The sequence below is a fragment of the Giraffa tippelskirchi genome, chromosome 4 (assembly GCF_054371585.1).
Source record: "Giraffa tippelskirchi isolate mGirTip1 chromosome 4, T2T-mGirTip1v1.2.pri, whole genome shotgun sequence".
NCBI lineage: Eukaryota > Metazoa > Chordata > Mammalia > Artiodactyla > Giraffidae > Giraffa > Giraffa tippelskirchi.
In genome coordinates this window covers 59,316,640-59,337,052 of record NC_137278.1, presented here as the reverse complement: position 1 = coordinate 59,337,052, position 20,413 = coordinate 59,316,640, and the positions used below count along the sequence as shown (strand labels likewise).

General features: G+C 38.1%; 2 protein-coding genes across 13 annotated transcripts in view; one reads left to right on the top strand and one right to left on the bottom strand.

Moving 5' to 3' along the window:
- PUS10 (pseudouridine synthase 10) overlaps window positions 1–10,302 on the bottom strand; it is a 76,989-nt gene extending 66,687 nt beyond the window's left edge. For 2 of the 12 annotated variants that reach the window (XR_014082863.1, XM_081593077.1), the window contains exons 1-5: window positions 10,001–10,066; window positions 6,955–7,095; window positions 5,689–5,952; window positions 4,141–4,404; window positions 3,327–3,413 (exon numbers count right to left, since the gene is read on the bottom strand). Coding sequence is in view for 9 of the 12 variants with exons in the window: in XM_081593077.1 (XP_081449203.1) it covers window positions 3,327–3,413; window positions 4,141–4,404; window positions 5,689–5,691 (354 nt within the window). In the remaining 3 variants the exon portion in view is untranslated. The other 10 variants (XR_014082862.1, XM_081593073.1, XR_014082861.1 and 7 more) reach the window with 8 other exon arrangements.
- A 271-nt stretch (window positions 10,303–10,573) lies between these two features.
- Window positions 10,574–20,413, top strand: part of PEX13 (peroxisomal biogenesis factor 13) — a 28,860-nt gene continuing 19,020 nt past the window's right edge. The window contains exon 1 of the mRNA XM_081593081.1: window positions 10,574–10,696. Coding sequence (XP_081449207.1) covers window positions 10,605–10,696 — 92 coding nt within the window. The 5' untranslated portion in view covers window positions 10,574–10,604. The remainder of the gene's footprint in view (window positions 10,697–20,413) is intronic.

The window sequence follows — 20,413 nt, the reverse complement described above, 5'->3', positions numbered from 1 at the left end:
CCACTCACCTACTATATCAGAATCCCTGGGGATGGGGCCTAGGAAACTCTCCAATTGATTTCTATGCACATTAAAGCTTGAGAACAACTACTTCAAGAAAGTAAACTGTTCCAATTCAAAAGCTGTCAAGACAATGTGCCTTAAACTGTGATTTCAATCAACTGCCTTGACACCAAATTCTCCCATACTACTGCCTACTTTCATGACTCTCTTATGTCTGCAACTCATCACTTCTGCCCTTGACCAAGGGACATCAACACCGTTCCACTCCTGTCATTGATGCCATTTCTCTTTTTATGCTTCTCTGGGTGTTCAGCATCCTTCCACTTGCAGGATCTCAGATCTCAATGCATGTACATAATTTCTTGCCACATCACAATATTACATCTCTCCTTTAAACAAATCTGAATCTTGCAAAAAAAAAAAAAATCCTTCCATAGTTACATTCAAGTGGTAAGGCCAATTTCAGAAAGTCACCATGATAGCTAAAAGATATTTTTTACTCTCTCTTATAACTAACTTTAGCATCCAAATTTTGTATGCTGTTATGAAGGCTTTGGAGCCTCTAAGTATTATATCCAGCTAGTTTCCATATTGTTACTTCTGTGAATCCCTGGATACGGTCTCCATTTATTCCACTTATCATGTTTTACTTGATGTCTAACAGGTGTTTGTCAGTTCATCACTTGTTTTTCCGCTCTTTAGCAATATTAGTCTGTAACTGTCCTGACCAGACCAACTAGTCCAGCTAGTTCCTAGAAAAACATTTACAGGAACTTTATTCCACCCCTCCCTCCATATTCTCCCACACTCAGTGAACATGATGGTGATTTTTCTTTCTAAGCTTTTAAATTAGTGCTTTTATAATGATGATAAACTAAAACTATAGCTTAGCCAGAAAGGAACTGGTAAGGCCAGAAATATGGAAGAGTGAATACAAATTTGACAGTTTGATTTTTTAAAAAATTCTTTATTTGAGCTCATCCCTTTCCTAGATTCTTCTGTAAACAGGAATATAATAAATACTACTAGGCTAATGAAAAATTATTTGCTTTCAAATCAATTTATCTGTGATCATAATTTTCTTCTTTAGAAGTAGGAAAAAAGGTGAATGATTTCAACTGACTCAATTGTATATTCCAACATGAATTATGAGATAACCAGCATCAGTCAATGGCACATAGGTTAATAGTTAATTTTACATACAGATCAATAAGTTCCAAGTTTTATAAGATCTAAGCTGACAACATAGAAGAAACACGGCAGTAGAGATGCACAAAATTTATGTTCAAAATACAAGAATATTCTGAAGATGTGTAGTTTGTTTAAACTGGGTTGAGTAGCAAATAAGTTAACAAGTTTGAAAAGCAATTTATATTCCACTTGGCTAATAAAATATAACTCAAGTTCAAAGAAGTAATAAGAGATGGCAATAAAAGTAAGTATCAAAACATAATAATAAAAGAAAATGACAAAGTGAACCATAAACATGATTTGCTGAAAATATCTGGGTTGCGAAAACAGTATACTGCAAACTTGTGAATAGTTATTATTCTCAAGGAAATAATGGGTAAAAATATGTTACGCATTAATACATAGGAAAACTTTATACACTAAACTGTGGAAATGTATTAATGTATTAATTTCCCAATAATTGGAATAGTTTATATTTCTGCTAATAGTTTAATGATTAAAAATCAATTATAAAAACCAAGAAGAGTTTATGAAGAATAATTCTACTTTTTATTTAAAGAAGCATCTTCTATTTCTAATATGGAATATAAATACTTCACAAGTATTCAACAAATATTAAGTTAGGATTGTTAAAATAATCACATATGTGGTAAAAACGGACACTACAAATTTTAATGTAAAAACATAAACATTCAGATGAAGAGGTTGGTAGCAAGATATATAACCACACTTAGAAAATATATTTCTTTTCCTATCTCTGTTACTCAAATACTGAAACTTTTTGTGAATCCGTTAGCTTTTCAAAGTCTGTTTTTCTCTACCAAAATTGGACCTATCAGTGAGAAATTCATTGATGACTGACTAGAAAATTACTTTAAGTGTTCATGAACCTTGGTATCGCATCATCATCCCCTTTACTCTTCCATTTGCTCTGTTATCTTGTTATCAACAGAGATACTACTGAAAATCACTCTACTCTTTTTCACATCCCACCTCTTCTCTATCATTTATCCAGCTTCAACAAGTCTTAAGTCAATCTTTAGCCTTTTAGGGGCTAATAAACATACTCACCCATAGAAAGTGATGGTACAGATGAAAGGTGAAGTTTTGGGATTCTTGGGGAAAAGATACCTCATACATACAAATGGATGTGTTTACAACTCGTTATAAGTTAAGATTACAGAGGTCATTCTCTCTATGCTACATTTAACAGTTTTAACAAAGATAGCTTTGTTTTCACATCAGTTTCTACACACAGGAATGTTAGGATAATGCCTGCTGTTATTTTTTTCACTTACTAAAGGAAAAAAGTTAAAATAAAGTACTTTCTCTCCATTTTTCCTTTGACTAAAAGAGGTGTTACCTTTTTATATTTTGCTTTGGAAAAGAGAAGGCTCATCAAAATTAAAATGACCTTAGCCTAGGACCATTATAAAACACATACATTTGCCCCCAAAGATCTCTGAGGAGGAGGAGGAGTAGTTGTAGTTGTAGTAGTGAAAGTCACTCAGTCATGTCAGACTCTTTGTGACTGACCCCATGGACTACACAGTCCATGGAATTCTCCAGGCCAGAATATTGGGTAGCCTTTCCCTTCTCCAGGGGATCTTTCCAACCCAGGGATCAAACTCAGGTCTCCCAAATTTCAGGCAGATTCTTTACCAGCTGAGCCACAAGAGAAGCACAAGAATACTGGAGTGGGTAGCCTATCCCTTCTCCAGGGGATCTTCCCAACCCAGGAATTGAACTGGAGTCTCCCGCATTGCAGGCAGATTCTTTACCAACTGAGCCATCAGGGAAGCCCCAAAGATCTCTGAAGTCCTGGTTAAATCTCTTTCTCTGACCAGCATGTCTCACACAGAGCTAATGCTCAATGAATGTCGCTACTGAATAAGGACCTTTAAAAAAGATGGCAGTCCTGTGAGGGATAGACTAACTTGAACCAATAATTCCTTTTTTCATGCCTTCACTCAACATTATTAAACATTTATAATAATATAACGCTTTCAGTCATTCAATAAATACACAAAGTGTGAAAACATAATATGGTAAGGAATATTTATACTTCCCTAATTTTTTAGAAATTCTATTGCATACTTCACATATAGTTTTATGAATGTAAATGACCTTACCTCTCTTACAGATAGCTGTGGTGGGAAGGAGACCGACAATACCAAGTTGGTGAATTCAAACCCAGAGGCCTCAACCTTTTGGCACACCTAAAAAAGTATTACATAGAAAGTATTTTTTATTCCATAAAAAAAGTGTTATACAGATTTCTAGGAATTGCTGAAAATTTTATACGCATCTTCATAACATGAACTTTTGGTCCAAGAGACAGCACTGCAAAACTTCTAAACTTTTATCTTTGAGTAGGAAACTCTCACAAACATCCTAAAATCAAATATTTGATATCACGAGGCACCAAAAGAGCCAGGACTCACGTGCAGAACAATCTATCGAATGTTGAAATACTTTTCTATTAAGTCATCTGATAATTCAGAAAAGATTTTAAACAAAATAAAGCCAAATAGGCACTCTTAACATTTGGCAACAAAAAGCAATGTCACCTTCAATCATGTACCTTTCACAAGGCTGTAATACTCATCTTTTCTAGACACTGACAGGTCTCAAAAAGAACTGTTTCTCTAACTCCTTAGTTATGTTAAACAGCAAAAGGGAAACTGCTATATTTTGTTCAATTGAACAGGACTCATAATAGAAATACATGGATACATACTTCATTGATTTTTTTCAGACACGATGAAAAGGCAATTTGAGAATAGTAGACTTTGTTTTTTAAAAAAATTAAAATATTCCAATGATCCATTTGTGTGAAACAAGTTAAAATGAATGGCATTCTTCCTTTGGAAACAGGAACTATAGGCCTTAGAACTGAAAATCTTTATATATTACACATTAGTAAAAAAAATAACAACAGTGTACCTTTCTAATGAACTCTTTTTCACAGAAATCTTGAAGAATTCCTAAGCATATATTGCATACATTTAAATTCGAGTTCTGGGAAGAACTGCTTCCATCTTCAGTCACTGAGAGCTTTCCCTCTCCGTTTTGACTCAGACTATCCATCCCAACAATCCGATCTTCTGGTTCCTGGAGTCGAATTTTCTTGGGAGGTGGGTATGGAACTTCAGAAACTAATTTATCTTCTTCAGCTTCCAGAAATTTTTGTAGTTCACTGAGCAACTCCTGAAAGTTAATTAAAAAGGAAAAGTAATGACTCTTTGACAATATCCTTAAAGATGAACATGAAAACAGGAATGAAAATTATGATATATCATAGACTTATACAATGCTGATTTACATCAATTCTGGAGCAACGAATTTATTTTATTAACCAGCACTGGCTTTCGGGAAAATTTAGAAGAGATTCACCTAGCTCCTATAATATGTGTGTGAATATTTTTTCAAAAGGGTTTCATACATTAGTGGAGCTAAATTCTTAAATCTGAGATGGAAAAGCTCCATTAACAAATTTACTAATTTGATTTGTAGTTCTGTTTTGATGGTCATTCACTTGCTAATTTCAGCAACACAAACAAACAAAACAAAAAACTTCAATTCTAATTATTAACAACTAGAAATGCAAACTGAATTTCCATTCATGTTAGGTTATTTAATAATCTCACAACCACTAAAATCTCATATGTATAATGTTTAATATGAAATCTAAAAAATTAGATTAAAAGTCTACTAAGTAAAAATAATTTCAAGGCAATTAACTACACAAAGGCAAACAGATGCTGGCAATGTTGAAATTTGGCATCATAATTACATACTACTAATAGTAATTATTAAAAAAAGCTCTTTACTACATTCTGGTTTCCCTAATTTCTGTCACTCTTAGTATTGGAATGTAAATTGTGGCACTGCTTTCAAACATTCTCATATTTCAGACATTCCACTCATCTAAATATTCAGAGGACTTTTCTTCTGTTTTGTCTAAATTAGGCATATATTATTCAGTTGCTGAATAAATATCCCTTTGAAATTCACTCACATTACAATTTACTGACTCCAAAGGGAAAAATCTTTCACTCAAACAAATTTAATTCATTTTATTAAGACATTAGTTTTCTTATTAAATCTTTAACAGAGACATATGTACTCATACATATATACACATATAGGTATCTTATGGCCCACACAAATATGTTTATTATTACCTAAGATTTATAATGTCAATAAACATTGTACAGATATATTAATATGTATGTGACATATATGACATGAATAGAAAATACCAAAATATAAGTATATTTACCAAATAAAGTCCTCAGATATTTTCATGTTTATTTACATAAAATGATATAATGGTAACACTAAGTCTCTATACAATACTTACAACATATGTATAAAACAATGTATCTGAAAATAATTGAGGAGAGTTACATAAACTCAATCTTATTACTTTGTAGTTATTATGCGTATAAATGATATAGATATATTTATTAGTTATCATAGCATATGTACCATTTTCAGTTTTCAAAGTGTTTTCACATACGTTATTAGATATTGTCCCTTAAAATCCTGTGAGGTGGATGTTATCATCAATACCATTTACAGAGGAGAAAACTGAAGCTGGAAAGTGGTGGAACTGGGTTTCAAATCCATGTCTTCTAGCTCCAAATTCTAGGCTTTGGATTCAGACAGACAGTTCATATCCTAGCTTGCTCACTTAATAGCTGTGTAACTTTGGGCAGGCTGCTTAACCTCTCTGTGCCTCAGTTTCGTCATCTGAAAATAGAGACAATCATAGTATGTACTTACCTAATAGGTTAGTATGAGGATTATATTAGCACTTGACATATAAAAATGTATATGAATACTGGACATAATTACTAATTTCCAAGATAATAGAAACGATTAATACATAGAAGGAATGACTGCTGTTGCTAACTCCTGGGAAATTTTTTTTCTGTCTGTGCCATGTGCAGCCTGTGGGATCTTAGTTCCCCAACCAGGGATTGAACCCATGCCCCCTGAAATGGAAGCACAGATTCTTAACCACTAGACAGACAAGGAAGTCCCTGGGAAATTTTTTTTTAAATTATAGGAAACTGAGTGTGCAGGCATACATGTGTGTGAATTTGTACTGCTTATATAAGTACATATTTATATACATATATAATTACTATCTGCCTCTGAAATGAACATCACTATTAGAGTAAAATATATTTCACAAAATGTTACATATCTTATATGAAATATTCTATAAAATGTCAAAGCTCTCTGTATATTACCATAAATGTCAAAGACATCAGTATATTACTTTTTTGTTATGAATAGCAGCAAGTGATGCTAGATGATAAGCATTTACTTCTAGAAAGTTGCAAGTACCCCTATCTGTAAATACAAGTGGTAAAATAGAAAACAGAAAAAGAAAAAAAGGCAACCAAACTCATAACGTTTCGACCCCCTTCTGTTATATTTTACTAAAATTTGGTGAGAAACACTATTTTGTGATATTCTGTCTAGGAAGTCTTTAGGAAAGGTCTATGCAAACATTAAATGTACCAGGGAATTACTCCACAAAGATCCTACTACATTAAATGCTACATATAATCACTTAAGAAGGAACTTACATTTATGGTAATGGAAATTCTAAAATTATCATTATCAGTAATTATTTTATTAGTTTTTTAATGAAGAGTTATGAACAGATACTTGCTCTCAAATACACAGGTACTGACTTTAAAAATAGAGACCCTTTCTTAACTTTAGAAAGAAAGAAAATACCTTGTAGGGAAGTTTGTATGGTGCGTGAAAATCCACACCACAGAATCTGAAGATACATCTTGGACAGGTACCAGTACTGAGCAACAACTGGGCCACATGCTTGTTTTCCACAGTCAGAGGAAACATACTCAGTAATTGCAACTAGAAAAAAAGAATAAGTAAAACTAATGAGCATCTTTTGTGCTTTACTTTCATAGACAAATATATGGTCACCTTTAAGGATAAGACTCTTAAAGGATAAAAAGTTCATATTCGGAAATCACTATTTGGTACTCTCCAATAACGTTGCTTTCTTTACATCTTTATTGAAACATAAACTTGAAGGCAATTTATTAGATGGATCAGGTAAAAGTTTCTAGCTGTCGAGGATTCAACATTCTAGATTACGATAAGTGCACCAACATAACTAAATCAATCAAAAGAAATAAAAATAAAACAAATAAAATATGGTTGTCTCTGAGGAGGATAGTGAAAACAAGAATAGAGACTGCAATTTTGCTTTTTATTTTGTACCATTCAGTATTGTTTGAGAAAACAGAGTAGTAAATTCTATCAACTTTCCTGTTAGAAATCAAAAATGAGTTTGCTAGCGGTTTCCCTGGTGGTTCAGTGGTAAAGAATCTGCCTGCCAATGCAGGAGACACAGCTTTGATTCCTGATCCAGGAAGATTCGCCATGCTGTGAAGCAACTAAGCCCATGTGCCACAAGAGAGAAGTCCCCACTTGCCACAACCAGAGAAAAGCCCATGCAGCAATGAAGACCCATACAGCCAAAAATAAATCTTTTATATTTTTGCTAGAAAAAAATAATCAGATCATTCTATGTTATGTAATACTTGACTGACCTGAATGATAGTTAAGCAGACAAGTATTCAAAATAAAATGATCAGTAGATTCAAAAATGTCAATTTTACTTTGATGAAATAATAACTAAAAAACAACCAACTACTAGCAAAGTGAGAACAATCTGTTCTTTCCATACACAAGTAAAAACGCCAACAAAAACAAATTAAATGCAAAATATTTCAGAGTAATTGTTGTCTAAAACAACTTGCTACTTTTCAATTTGAAAAAATTCACTTAGCAGTAAATATTGCATAGAGAATGGGCTCTTGTTGCCTGGAAAGAGGGGTAATAAAAATTAAATTATGGAATCATTCTTTTTGGGGGCAGGGTCTTCTGATTAATGAATCAACTCACATTAGTTTAAAATGAGGAACTAGTGATGTTTTATAAAATCATAACTGCATGGTAATGATACTGAGGTACTGATAAAAGACTGGCACCTTTAATTCGTGCAATGTCATAATTCAAACGAACTTGATTAATAATAGTGGGAGAGTGAAGCTCTCACCAGCTGCTTACTATGAAGATGTGACTCTTAGAATCAGTTTGTGTTTTCTAACCTTTTAAACTCACTACTAAATGCAAGTTTCTAAATGTTTATGGCCACTTATCAAGAGTAGATCTTTGACAGAAAATAATGAAGACAGGTAGATAGTTCTATTGAATTCTTCACCATAAAAATCAGTTGAGCAGGCAAGACTACAAACAACAGATTGCCTGTGGCTGGGTTCTAGTTCAGTTCAGTTCAGTGGCTCAGTCGTGTCCAACTCTTTGCGACCCCATGAACCGCAGCAAACCAGGCCTCCCTGTCCATCACTAACTCCCTAAGTCCACTGAAACCCATGTCCATCGAGTCGGTGATGCCATCCAGCCATCTCATCCTCCGTCATCCCCTTCTCCTCCTGCCCTCAATCTTTCCCAGAATCAGGGTCTTTTCCAATGAGTCAGCTCTTTGCATCAGGTGGCCAAAGTGCTGGAGTTTCAGCTTCAACATCAGGCTTTCCAATGAACACCCAGGACTGATCTCCTTTAGGATGGACTGGTTGGATCTCCTTGCAGTCCAAGGGACTCTCAAGAGTCTTCTCCAACACTACAGTTCAAAAGCACCAATTCTTCGGTGCTCAGCTTTCTTTATAGTCCAACTCTCACATCCATACATGACCACTGGAAAAACCATAGCCTTGACTAGACGAACCTTTGTTGGCAAAGTAATGCCTCTGCTTTTTAATATGCTATCGAACCTGGACTGGCTATCTGCTGCTGCTGCTAAGTTACTTCAGTCGTGTCCGACTCTGTGCGACCCCATAGACGGCAGCCCACCAGGCTCCCCCGTCCCTGGGATTCTCCAGGCAAGAACACTGGAGTGGGTTGCCATTTCCTTCTCCAGTGCATGAAAGTGAAAAGTGAAAGTGAAGTCGCTCAGTCGTGTTCGACTCCTAGCGACCCCATGGACTGCAGCCTACCAGGCTCCCCCGGCCATGGGGTTTTCCAGGCAAGAGTACTGGAGTGGGTTGCCATTGCCTTCTCCCTCATAAAACATGAGAAATCAGTTATTGCGTATTAGATTTATTATCTTTCCAAGCAAGCCTTGAGAAATACATCCCTTGCTGTAAGGTTTTAATTGTTGGTTGCCTTCAAGATATTTACTTTTCGGTTACGTGTGTACACAAAGAACTGGAACATATTGCAACAGAACCTCTTCCCAGGTGTCAGGATCCCTAGTCTCTTCTCCACAAACCAGCGGTAACTCGCCCCGTCCCTGGTTTACTAGATGAGAGGATGAATTTTCTCTTCACAGCTCCGATGATTACAGAAACTATTTATGGCAAAGGAGCAGGCAAAATACCCAGGCTGAGTCTCACATCCTGGGATCTTTTAAAACTCATTTTCATACAGAAGGGGATCATTCGTTTTGTGGGGTGGGGTGTGGACTTTTTAAATAAGGAGGTGCTCGTAACTTCATCGCGCTACCGATACACTCTGTAGTGGAACCTAATTTCTGGAAAGTTCATCCCCATGTCTAACCTCGAGTCTTTGGCCAACCAAGCAAGCCCTTCTCCCCTCCACTGGGATCCAAAAAACTTCCCACGCACCCCTCCTTGCTATCAAAGCCTCTCCCGAAGGAAGGAAACGATCCCCTCTATCCACACCTCTCCGGCACCCAGTCCGCAACCCCACACCTCAGACCTCCCAGCCTCACCTTCTCCCAGGACGCCGGAGCCTGAAATTTAACCCCATCCAGCCCTCCGAGAGAACGGGGAAGACTAAAGACAACGCACCTATTGCGTCTAGCAATTCTGTTCCCCGAGGAAACAAGAGCTTTAGAACGAAAGTACCAGGTCCCTCACGCGAGGACTGAGAGAACTCTCTCTCCCCTGCATGTTGGCAAGGAGATCAGTCAAGATGCTTGGCCAGTCGCAACACACCCTGCCTCCTCAGCGGGGGGAGAAGTGCGTGGGGCATTACTCCGGAAGGGTGCGGGACTTGTCCCTGGGAAGCCTCAGTGGGACTCCGACGTCTGAGGCACTGTAGCCGCTGCCGGAAATATCGATGAACTCTTATCCTCGGTTTAGAATGGAAATTCTTTCTAGGACAAATAAAAAGAGAGCATTTCTTCCCATGGATTAGTGGTATAGACCTAGACTGTAATCCCAAGTAGCAAAGCACCACGAGCCACATCCTGACTTCAGGAGCGGGCCAGGTGGAGGGCTCGGCGCTCTGCAAGTTGTGCCTGGTGTTCAAGCGGCCGGTGTCCCGGGGCCTGGAGAGTCCCAGTTCAGAGCGGGAGCTGAGACGAGGCGGAGATGGCGTCTCAGCCGCCGCCTCCCCCGAAACCCTGGGAGACCCGCCGGGTTCCAGGGACCGGGCCGGGGCCAGGACCCGGCCCCACTTTCCAGTGAGTATGCGATTCTGCAGGTCGCGAGTTTTGTGGGCCGCAGCGCGGACTTTGCAGGAGGCGGTTGAGGCCGTTGTTGGTGCTCAGGTGTCCCCTCCCCCTCTCCACCAGCTCCACCCGCACCTTTTCGGGGGTCGAGGTGCAGCCGGGGCGTCTGCAGGGGTAGTTTCGGTGTCAGACAGCTGTTTCTGATTCGGCAGCTCTCGATAGCGACATTTTCCAGGGGGTTTCTGTGCGCCTGTGTGGGTGCGGGTGCGGGTGCTCGGAAGAAAGGGGCAGGTACCTGTCCCTTATCTTAGAGGGAAACTGAACTGCTTGATTCTTTTCTTCCCGCCATTCCCACCTTAAGGAGACTTTCGGTCCGTTGTAGGTGAGAGGGACATTTGCCCAGCTCCTCTCGTTAGGGAGCAAAGTCTCTGAAGCCTTTAACCATCTCTCTACAAGTTGGTGAAAGCCCAAAAGGTCACTTTTACGCAACTATAACTCAAGACTGTACTCTGCCTTCTTTTCCAGCATAACCCAGCATTGTTTCGGATAGAGATTTGTGAAAGCAACTTGAAAGCGGGAGTTCAAAACCGTTGAGGAGGGAGGCCTAAGGGTGGCCTTTGTGAGCTACATAGCGAGTGATTTTTTTTTTCCCCTAAGGCCTATGGTTTTTTGTTTGATTTAATTAGTGTTAAATGAATCTACAACTCAAAAAAGGTTAAAATAGAATAAAAGAGGAGAATTTCACAGCCTGTGTGATTTGTATTGGGTGGATCTGGACTTCTTTTTAATTTTTTAAAATTTTGTATTGGAGTCTAGTTTTATTTTATATTGGAACATAACAGTGTTGTGTTAGTTTCAGGTGTACAGCAAAGTGATTCAGTTACACATATACGTGTATCCTTTTTCACATTCTTTTCCCATTTAGGTTATTTCAGAATATTAAGCAGCTTTCTCTATGCTATACAGTAGATCCTTGTTGATTATCTAAATATGGCAGTGTGTACATATCATTCCCAAACTCCCAATCTATTCTTCCCCCACACCTTCGCCCCTGGTGACCATAAGTTCATTCTCCAAGTCTGTGGACCTGGACATCTTAATTCAGATAGTGAGGCTGGAATGTCAAATCACCTACTATGGTACGTTTCCTTACATAGAAATTCTGAACATACTGGAATGAATTTCTGCTATGTTCTGAAATCTTGTTATCTTTTATTAAGATGTTTGAGCACAATTGCTACTTTATTTAATAATGATAGGCACATAAGTAATAAGGTTTAATTATGCTGTTAAGATGGGTGACACTTTCTGCTACCTCTTTTTATGAGTGGTTGACTGTCTTCAAAAATTTGGACTGCTCTTGGGAAGAGCAAACTTTTATTCTTGCTTCTGGTTAAGATCTGTTTATGTAAAATTAACCATTTTCCCACTTTTTAAGAAAATGTGAATTGTACTATGTTAAACACCTAGAGACTGGTAGAGATTAAGATGATAAATACTCATGTATTAACTCCCAGCTTTAAGCAGTTAGTAACGTTTTGCCAGATTTGCCACAGGTCTTTTAAAAAATGAAAATTAGAGCAACGGTTAAACCCTCCCATTCTTCTTTCCTACAGTAACTACTGTCCCTATTTGGTGTTTAGTGTGCATGTTTTTTTTGGAGGAAGAATTGGCAACCCACTCCAGTATTCTTGCCTAGGAAATCCCATGGACAGAGAAGCCTGGTGGGCTACAGTCCATGGGGGTCGCAAGAGTCGGACACAACTTAGGAACTAAACCACCACCACCAATGTTTTTATACTTTAGTATTTGGGTTTGTGTGTACATTACATATGTATGTATGTAGTATTTAGTATATTTTTAAACTTTAAATATTATCAAACTGTATGTTATCATTTGCAAAGTGTTTTTCCACTAAGTATTATTTGAAATTTATCTTTTTCATTCATATAAGCTGTACAGGCATACCTGGGAGATATTGCAGATTGGGCTCCAGACCACTGCAATAAATGGAATATTGCAATAAAGCAAGTTGCATGAGTTTTTTGGTTTCCCAGTGCATATGAAAGTTATGTTTACACTCGATTGAAGTCTATGCAGTAGCATTTTGTCTAAAGAAATAATGTACATACCTTAAAGATACTTTATGACTAAAAAAAAAATTGCAGGCTATCATCTGAGCCTTCAACCAGTTGTAATCTTTTTGTTGGTAGAGAGTCTTGTCCCCATTGCTGAAGGCTGGAGTGGTTGTGGCAGTTTTTTAAAATAGACAGCAATGAAGTTTGACACATTGGTTGACTCTTCCTTTCTCATATTTCTGTGTAGCATGCAGTCCTATTTGATAGCATCTTACCCACAGTAGAACTTCTTTCAAAGTTGGAGTAAATCCTCTCAAACTCTGATGCTGCTTTATCAATTAAATTTACATAATAGACTATATCCTTTGTTGTCATTTCAACAATCTTCATGTCCTCACCAGGAGTGGATGCCTTTTGAAGAAGCCACTTTCTTTGCTTATCCATAAGAAGCAGCTCCTCACCCATTGAAGTCTTAATCATGAAGTTACAGCAATAAAGTTACATCTTCAGGCTCCACTTCAGTTCTCTTGCTGTTTCCAACACGTGTGCAGTTACTTTTTTCACTGAAGTTTTAAAGCTGCTCAAAGACATCCATGAGGATTGGAATCATCTGCTTCCAAACTCCTGTTAAAATTGATATTTTGAACTTGTCCCAGGTATCAGATGTTTTTAATGGCATTTAAAAGGTGCCATTAAGAAAACCTTTGAGAAAGGTTTTCAATTTACTTTGCCCAAGTCCATCATGGAAATCACTATCTGTGGCAGCGTTAACTTTATGAAATTTATTTCTTAGGTAAGCAGACTTAAAAGTTGAAATGCCTCTTTGATCCATGGGCTGCAGAACGGATATTTGTTAGCAGGCATGAAAACAACATTAATCTCATTGTACACCTCTGTCAGCTCTTGGGTAACCACTTGCATTGTCAGTGAGCAGTAATATGAAAGGAATCTTTTTTTCTGAGCACGAGGTCTCCACAGTGGTCCTAAAATTTTTTAATAAACCATACTGTTAACAGTTATGCTGTCATGCAGACTTTGTTGTTCCACTGATAGAGCATAGGCAGAGTAGACTTAGCGTAATTCTTAAAGGTCTTAGAATTTTCAGAATGGTAAATGAGCATTGGTTTCACCTTCAAGTCACCAGCTGCATTAGCCCCTAACAAGAGATTGTCCTTTGAGGCTTTGAAGCCTGACATCGACTTCCCTCTGGATATGAAAGTCCTAAATGGCATCTTCTTCCCATAGAAGGCTGTTTTTTTGTCTGCATTGAAAATCTATTATTTAGCATTCATTAATTATCTTGGCTAGATCTTTGGATAACTTGCTGGAGTGTCTGCGTTAGCACTTGCAGCTTTATCTTGCACTCCCTTGTTATAGAGACAGCTTCTTTCCTTAAACCTTGTGAACCAACCTCTGCTAGCTTCAGAAGTTTCTTCGGCAGCTTCCTCACCTCTCTCAGCCTTGCACAGCATTGAAGAATTAGGGTCTTGCTCTGGATTAGGTTTTGGCTTAAGGGAATATTAATGGCTGATTTGAGGTAGCCAGACTACTAAAACTTTTGTCATATCAGCAATAAGGTTGTTTCACTTTCTTATTCATATGTTCACTGGAGTAGCACTTTTAATATCCTTCAAGAAATTTTCCTTTGCATTCACAACTTGGCTAACTGGTGTAAGAGGCCTAGCCTTTGGCCTGTCTTGGCTTTTGGCATGCCTTCCTCACTAAGCTTATTCATTTCTAACTTTTTTCTTTTCTAGAAAAATATTTATCTATTCAAGTTAGCCGTGTCAGGTCTTAGTTGTGTGGCAGCACACAGGATCTTCATTGTGGCACATGGATGTGTGGGCTTAGTTGCCTCTCAGCATGTGAGATCTTAGTTCCCCAACCAGGGATTGAACCCATGTCCCCTGCCTTGCAAGGCCAATTGTTATCCACTGTACCACCAGGGAAGTCCTCATTGCTAGCTTTTGATTTAAAGTTACAGATTTGTGACTCTTCCTTTCAGTTGAACACTTAGAGGCCATTGTAGGGTTGTTGATTAGCCTAATTACAACATTTTTATGTCTCAGAGAATAAGAGGATCCTGTGAAGGGAGAGACTTTGGAGGAAAGGCTGGTGAGTGGAGCAGTCAGAACACACACATATATTTTGACAGTTTGCTGTCTTATGAGTGCAGTTCTTGGTGTTCTAAAACAAGTAGAGTAGTAACATTAAAGATCACTGATCTCCATAACAAATATAATAATAACAAAAAAGTTTGAAATATTGTGAGAGTTACCAAAATGTTACTCAGAGACACAAAGTGAGCAAATGCTGTTTTAAAAAATAAAATTGGCCCAGACAGCCTGGGTAGACAGGGCGTTTAGGGGAAAATGGAAACATGTATATGTATAGCTGAGTCCCTTTGCTCTTTACCTGAAACTACCACAACATTGTTAATTGGCTATACCCCAATACAAAATTTTAAAAAGTTTTGGGGAAAAAATGGCACAGATATATTGTCTTGATGTGGGATTGCAACAAATCTTCAATTTGTAAAACACACTATATGCAAAGCATGATAAAGCAAGGCGTTATAAAATGAAGTATACCTGTAGTACATTTTAATTGCCATAGAATATGCTGTTGTATAGGGGCTTCCCAGGTGACTCAGTGGTAAAGAATCTTACCGTATGCTTATCTTCAAGTATTGACTATTACCATGGTGCTCCTCAAAGTAGTTGTATACCAATTTTTACATTTTCACTAGCAAGGTATTCTGTTTCTCTGTACTTTTTTCAACACTTGATATTATTTTATAGTACTGTATTTATGAATCTAATGCATGTGAAATGACATTTAATTTGCACTTCTCTGATGAATAATAAAATTTAGGATCTGTTTTATATTTCTGGCTTTTCTGGTGGATCAGACAGTAAAGAATCTGTCTGCAATGCAGGAGACCCAGGTTCGATCCCTGGGTCAGGAAGATCCCTGGAGAAGGAAGTGGCAACCCACTCCAGTACTCTTGCCTGGAGAATTCCATGAACAGAGAAGCCTGGTGGGCTACAGTCCATGGGGTCACAAAGAGTCAGACATGACTGAAATGACTTAGCTCACAGCATGTGATATGTTCTATTGTGGTATTTATCTATTCTTATGCTAACACCACACTGTCTTTATAATAAGTTTTTATATTTGGTTTGTCAGGATCCTTCATGCATTGCTGTACTTCATAATTGCTTTTGTTACATTTAGCCTTTATAAAAAGACTTACTGGAATTTTTTTATTGGAACTTTATATTTTATTGGAAATTTCATTGAGATAAAGTTAGTCTTTTCATCCATGAGTGTTGTGTAAGGTGAAATTGGTGAAAATTTTATCCTTTTTTACCTTATGTAATGTTTTATTGTAGTTTCCATGAAGTTCTTCCCTATCCTTTATAAGATACAGATATTATATCCAGCTTAATGTCAGACTCTTAATTTGCCCTGATGATTTGGTTAAAGTTTTTTAAATCCCATGTTGACAATCCTGTCATTTATAAATAAGCCAGCATAAGTAGCCAACATCCTTGTATTGGTCCATAGACCTGACACCTAACATTCCAGGTTCCTACGCAATGTTGTTCTTTACAGCATTGGACTTGACTTCCATCACCAGTCATATTTATGAGTGGGTGTTGTTTTTGCTTTGGCTCAGCCTCTTCATTCTTTCCTGAGCTATTTCTCCACTCTTCTCCAATAGCATATTGGGCAACTATCAATCTGGAGAGTTCATTTTTCAGTGTTATATCTTTTTGCCTTTTCATACTGTTCATGGGGTTCTCAAGGCAAGAATTCTAACGTGGCTTGCCATTCCATTCTCCATTGGGCCATGTTTTGTCAGAACTCTCTGCCATAACCTCTCTTGGGTGGCCCTACATGGCATGGCTCATAGTTTCATTGAGTTAGACAAGGCTGTGCTCCATGTGATCAGTTTAGTTTTCTGTGATTGTGGTTTTCATTCTGTCTGATAGACAGAGTGCCTGAAGAACTCTGGACGGAGGTTCGTAAAATTGTACAGGAGGCAGTGATCAAATCCATCCCCAAGAAGAAGAAATGCAAAAAGGTAAAATGGTTGTCTGAAGAGGCCTTACAAATAGCTGAGAAAAGAAGAGACGCGAAAGGCAAAGGAGATATTTATCTATCTGAATGCAGAGTTCAAAAGAATAGCAAGGAGAGATAAGAAAGCCTTCCTCAGTGATCAATGCAAAGAAATAGAGGAAAACAATAGAATGGAAAAGATTAGAGATTTCTTCAAGAAAATTAGAAACACCAAGTGAACATTTCATGCAAAGATGGGCACAATGAAGGACAGAAACGATATGGACCTAACAGAAGCAAAAGATATTAAGGAGAGCTGGCAAGAATACACAGAAGAACTATACAAAAAAGATCTTCATGACCGACATAACCATGATGGTCTGATCACTCACCTACAGTCAGACATCCTGGAGTGCATCTCAAGTGGGCCTTAGAAAACATCACTACGAACAAAGCTAGCAAAGTGATGGAATTCCAGCTTAAGCTATTTTAAATCCTGAAAGGTGATGCTGTGAAAGTGCTGCACTCAATATGCCAACAAATTTGGAAAACTCAGCAGTGGCCACAGGACTGGAAAAGCTCAGTTTTCATCCCAGTCCCAAACGAAGGCAGTGCCCCAAAATGCTCAAACTACCACACAATTGCACTTATCTCACACTCTAGGAAAGTAATGCTGAAAATTCTCCAAGCTAGTCTTCAACAGTACGTGAACCGTGAACTCCCAGATGTTCAAGCTGGATTTAGAAAAGGCAGAGGAACCAGAGATCAAATTGCCAGCATCCGTTGGATCATTGAAAAAGCAAAAGAATTCAAGATGAACATCTATGTCTGCTTTATTGACTGTGCTAAAGCCTTTGACTGTGTGGATCACAATAAACTGGAAAATTCCTCAAGAGATAGAAGTAACAACCACCTTGCCTGCCTCCTGAGAAACCCGTATGAAAGTCAAGAGGCAAGAGGCAACAGCTAGAACTGGACATGGAACAATGGACTGGTTCCAAATTGGGGAAGGAGTATGTCAAGGCTGTATATTGTCATGCTGCTTATTTAACTTCTATGCAGAGTACATCATGCAAAATGCCAGGCTGACTGAAGCACAAGCTGGACTCAAGATTGCCGGGAGAAATATCAATAACCTCAGATAGGCAGATGACACCACCCTTATGGCAGAAAGTGAAGAAGAACTAAAGAGCCTCTTGATGAAAGTGAAAGAGGAGAATGAAAAAGTTGGCTTAAAAACATTCAGAAAACTAAGATCATGGCATTTGGTCCCATCACTTCGTGGCAAATAGGTGGGGTAACAATGGAAACAGTGACAGACTTTATTTTCTTGGACTCCAAAATCACTGCAGATAGTGACTGCATGAAATTAAAAGACACTTGCTCCTTGGAAGAAAAGCTATGATCAACCTTGGCAGCATATTACAAAGCAGAGACATTTCTTTGCCAACAAAGGTCTGTATAGTTAAAGCTGTGGTTTTTCCAGTAGTCATGTATGGATGTGCGAGTTGGCTTATAAAGCTGAGCGCCGAAGAATTGATGCTTTTGAACTATGGTGTTGGAGAAGACTCTTTAGAGTCCCTTGGACTGCAAGGAGATCAAACTAGTCCATCCTAAACAAAATCAGTCCTGAATATTTGTTGGAAGAACTGATACTGAAGCTCCCAATACTTTGGCCACCTGATGGGAAGAACTGACTCATTGGAAAAGACCTTTGATGCTGGGAAAGATTGAAGGCAGGAGGCGAAGGGGAAGACAGAGGATGAGATGGTTGGATGGCATCACCGACTCAGTGGACCTGAGTTTGAGCAAGCTCTGGGAGTTGATGATGGACAGGAAAGCCTGGCATGCTGCAGTCCATGGGCTTGCAAAAAGTCGGACGTGAAAGAGTGACTGAAGAGTGACTTCTGTTGGTCCAGGCTTTCACTGAAATTCTTCTCAAGTCTTGCTATCAATTATGATGTTTGCTTTTTGTTTTTGATAGATAGCCAGCAAACTTCTATCTCGCTACCTAGCTTGGATTTTTATTATGAAGGGTAAATTTTATAAATTACATCACTTCATCATCCTTGAATCATCCTTGCATTTCTGGATGAACTCAGCTTAATTTTGATTTTTTAAAAAAAAATACAATGTTGAAATATAATATTTTAAGATATTAGCATATATGTTCCTAGGTCAATTTGACCTCTAATTTACTTTCTTTGTATCTTTCTGGTTTGGTATCAGAGTTTTAAAGCTACAGAAATTTTTCTGTGGACTCTATTTTTTACTTCTTTACAGACTGTCTTTTCCTTAGCGTTTTTCAAAATTTTACCTGATACCTTCGCCCTCTGCAGCTTCATTAGGCTCTTTATTGTTCAGTCACTAAGTCATGTCTGACTCTTTGTGACCCTATGAAGTACAGCATGCCAGTCTCCTCTATCCTTCACTATCTCCTGGAGTTTACTCAGATTCATGTTCATTGAGTCAGTGATGCTATCAAACCATCTCATCCTCTGCTGCCCTCTTCTCCTCTTGCCTTCAATCTTTCCTGACATCAGGATCTTTTTCAATGAGTTGGCTCTTTGCATCAGGTGGCCAAAATATTGGAGCTTCAGCATCAGTCCTTCCAATGAATATTCAGGACCGATTTCCTTTAGGATTGACTGATTGGATCTCCCTGTAGTCCAGGGTTCTCTCAAAAGTCTTCTCCAGCACCACAATGCAAAAGCATGTGTTCTTCGGTGCTCAGCCTTCTTTATGGTCCAGCTGTTACCTACATACATGACTACTGGGAAAACTATTGGTTTAACTATATGGACCTTTGTCAGCAAAGTGATGTCTGTGCTTTTTAATATGATGTTTAGGTTGGTCATAGCTTTCCTTCCAAGGAGCAAGTGTCTTTTAATTTCGTGGGTGCAGTCACCATCCACAATGATTTTGGAGCCCAAGAAAAGAAAATCTATCACTGTTTCCACTTTTTCCCCATCTATTTGCCATGAAGTGATGGGACCAGATGCCATGATCTTAGTTTTCTGAATGTTGAGCTTTAAGCCAACTTTTTCACTCTCCTCTTTGACTTTCATCAAGAGGCTCTTTAGTTCCTCTTCACTTCCTGCCATTATAGTGATATCATCTGCATATCTGAGGTTATTGATATCTCTCCTGGCAATCTTGATTCCAGCTTGTGCTTCAGTCAGCCTGGCATTTCGCATGATGTACTCTGCATAGAAGTTAAATAAGCAGGGTGACAGTATATAGCCTTGACATATTTCTTTCCCAATTTGGAACCAGTCCATTGTTCCATGTCCGGTTCTAACTTCTTGACCTGCATACAGATTTCTCAGGAGACAGATGAGGTGGTCTGATATTCCAATGTCTTTAAGAATTTTCCACAGTTTGTTGTGATCCACACAGCCAAAGGCTTTAGCGTAGTCAATGAAGCAGAAGTAGATGTTTTTCTGGAATTCCTTTGCTTTCTCCGTGATCCAACAAATGTTGCCAATTTGATCTCTGGTTCCTCTGAATTTTCTAAACCCACCTTGAACATCTGAAAGTTCTCAGTTCACGTAGTACTGAAGCCTGGCTTGAAGGATTTTGAGTG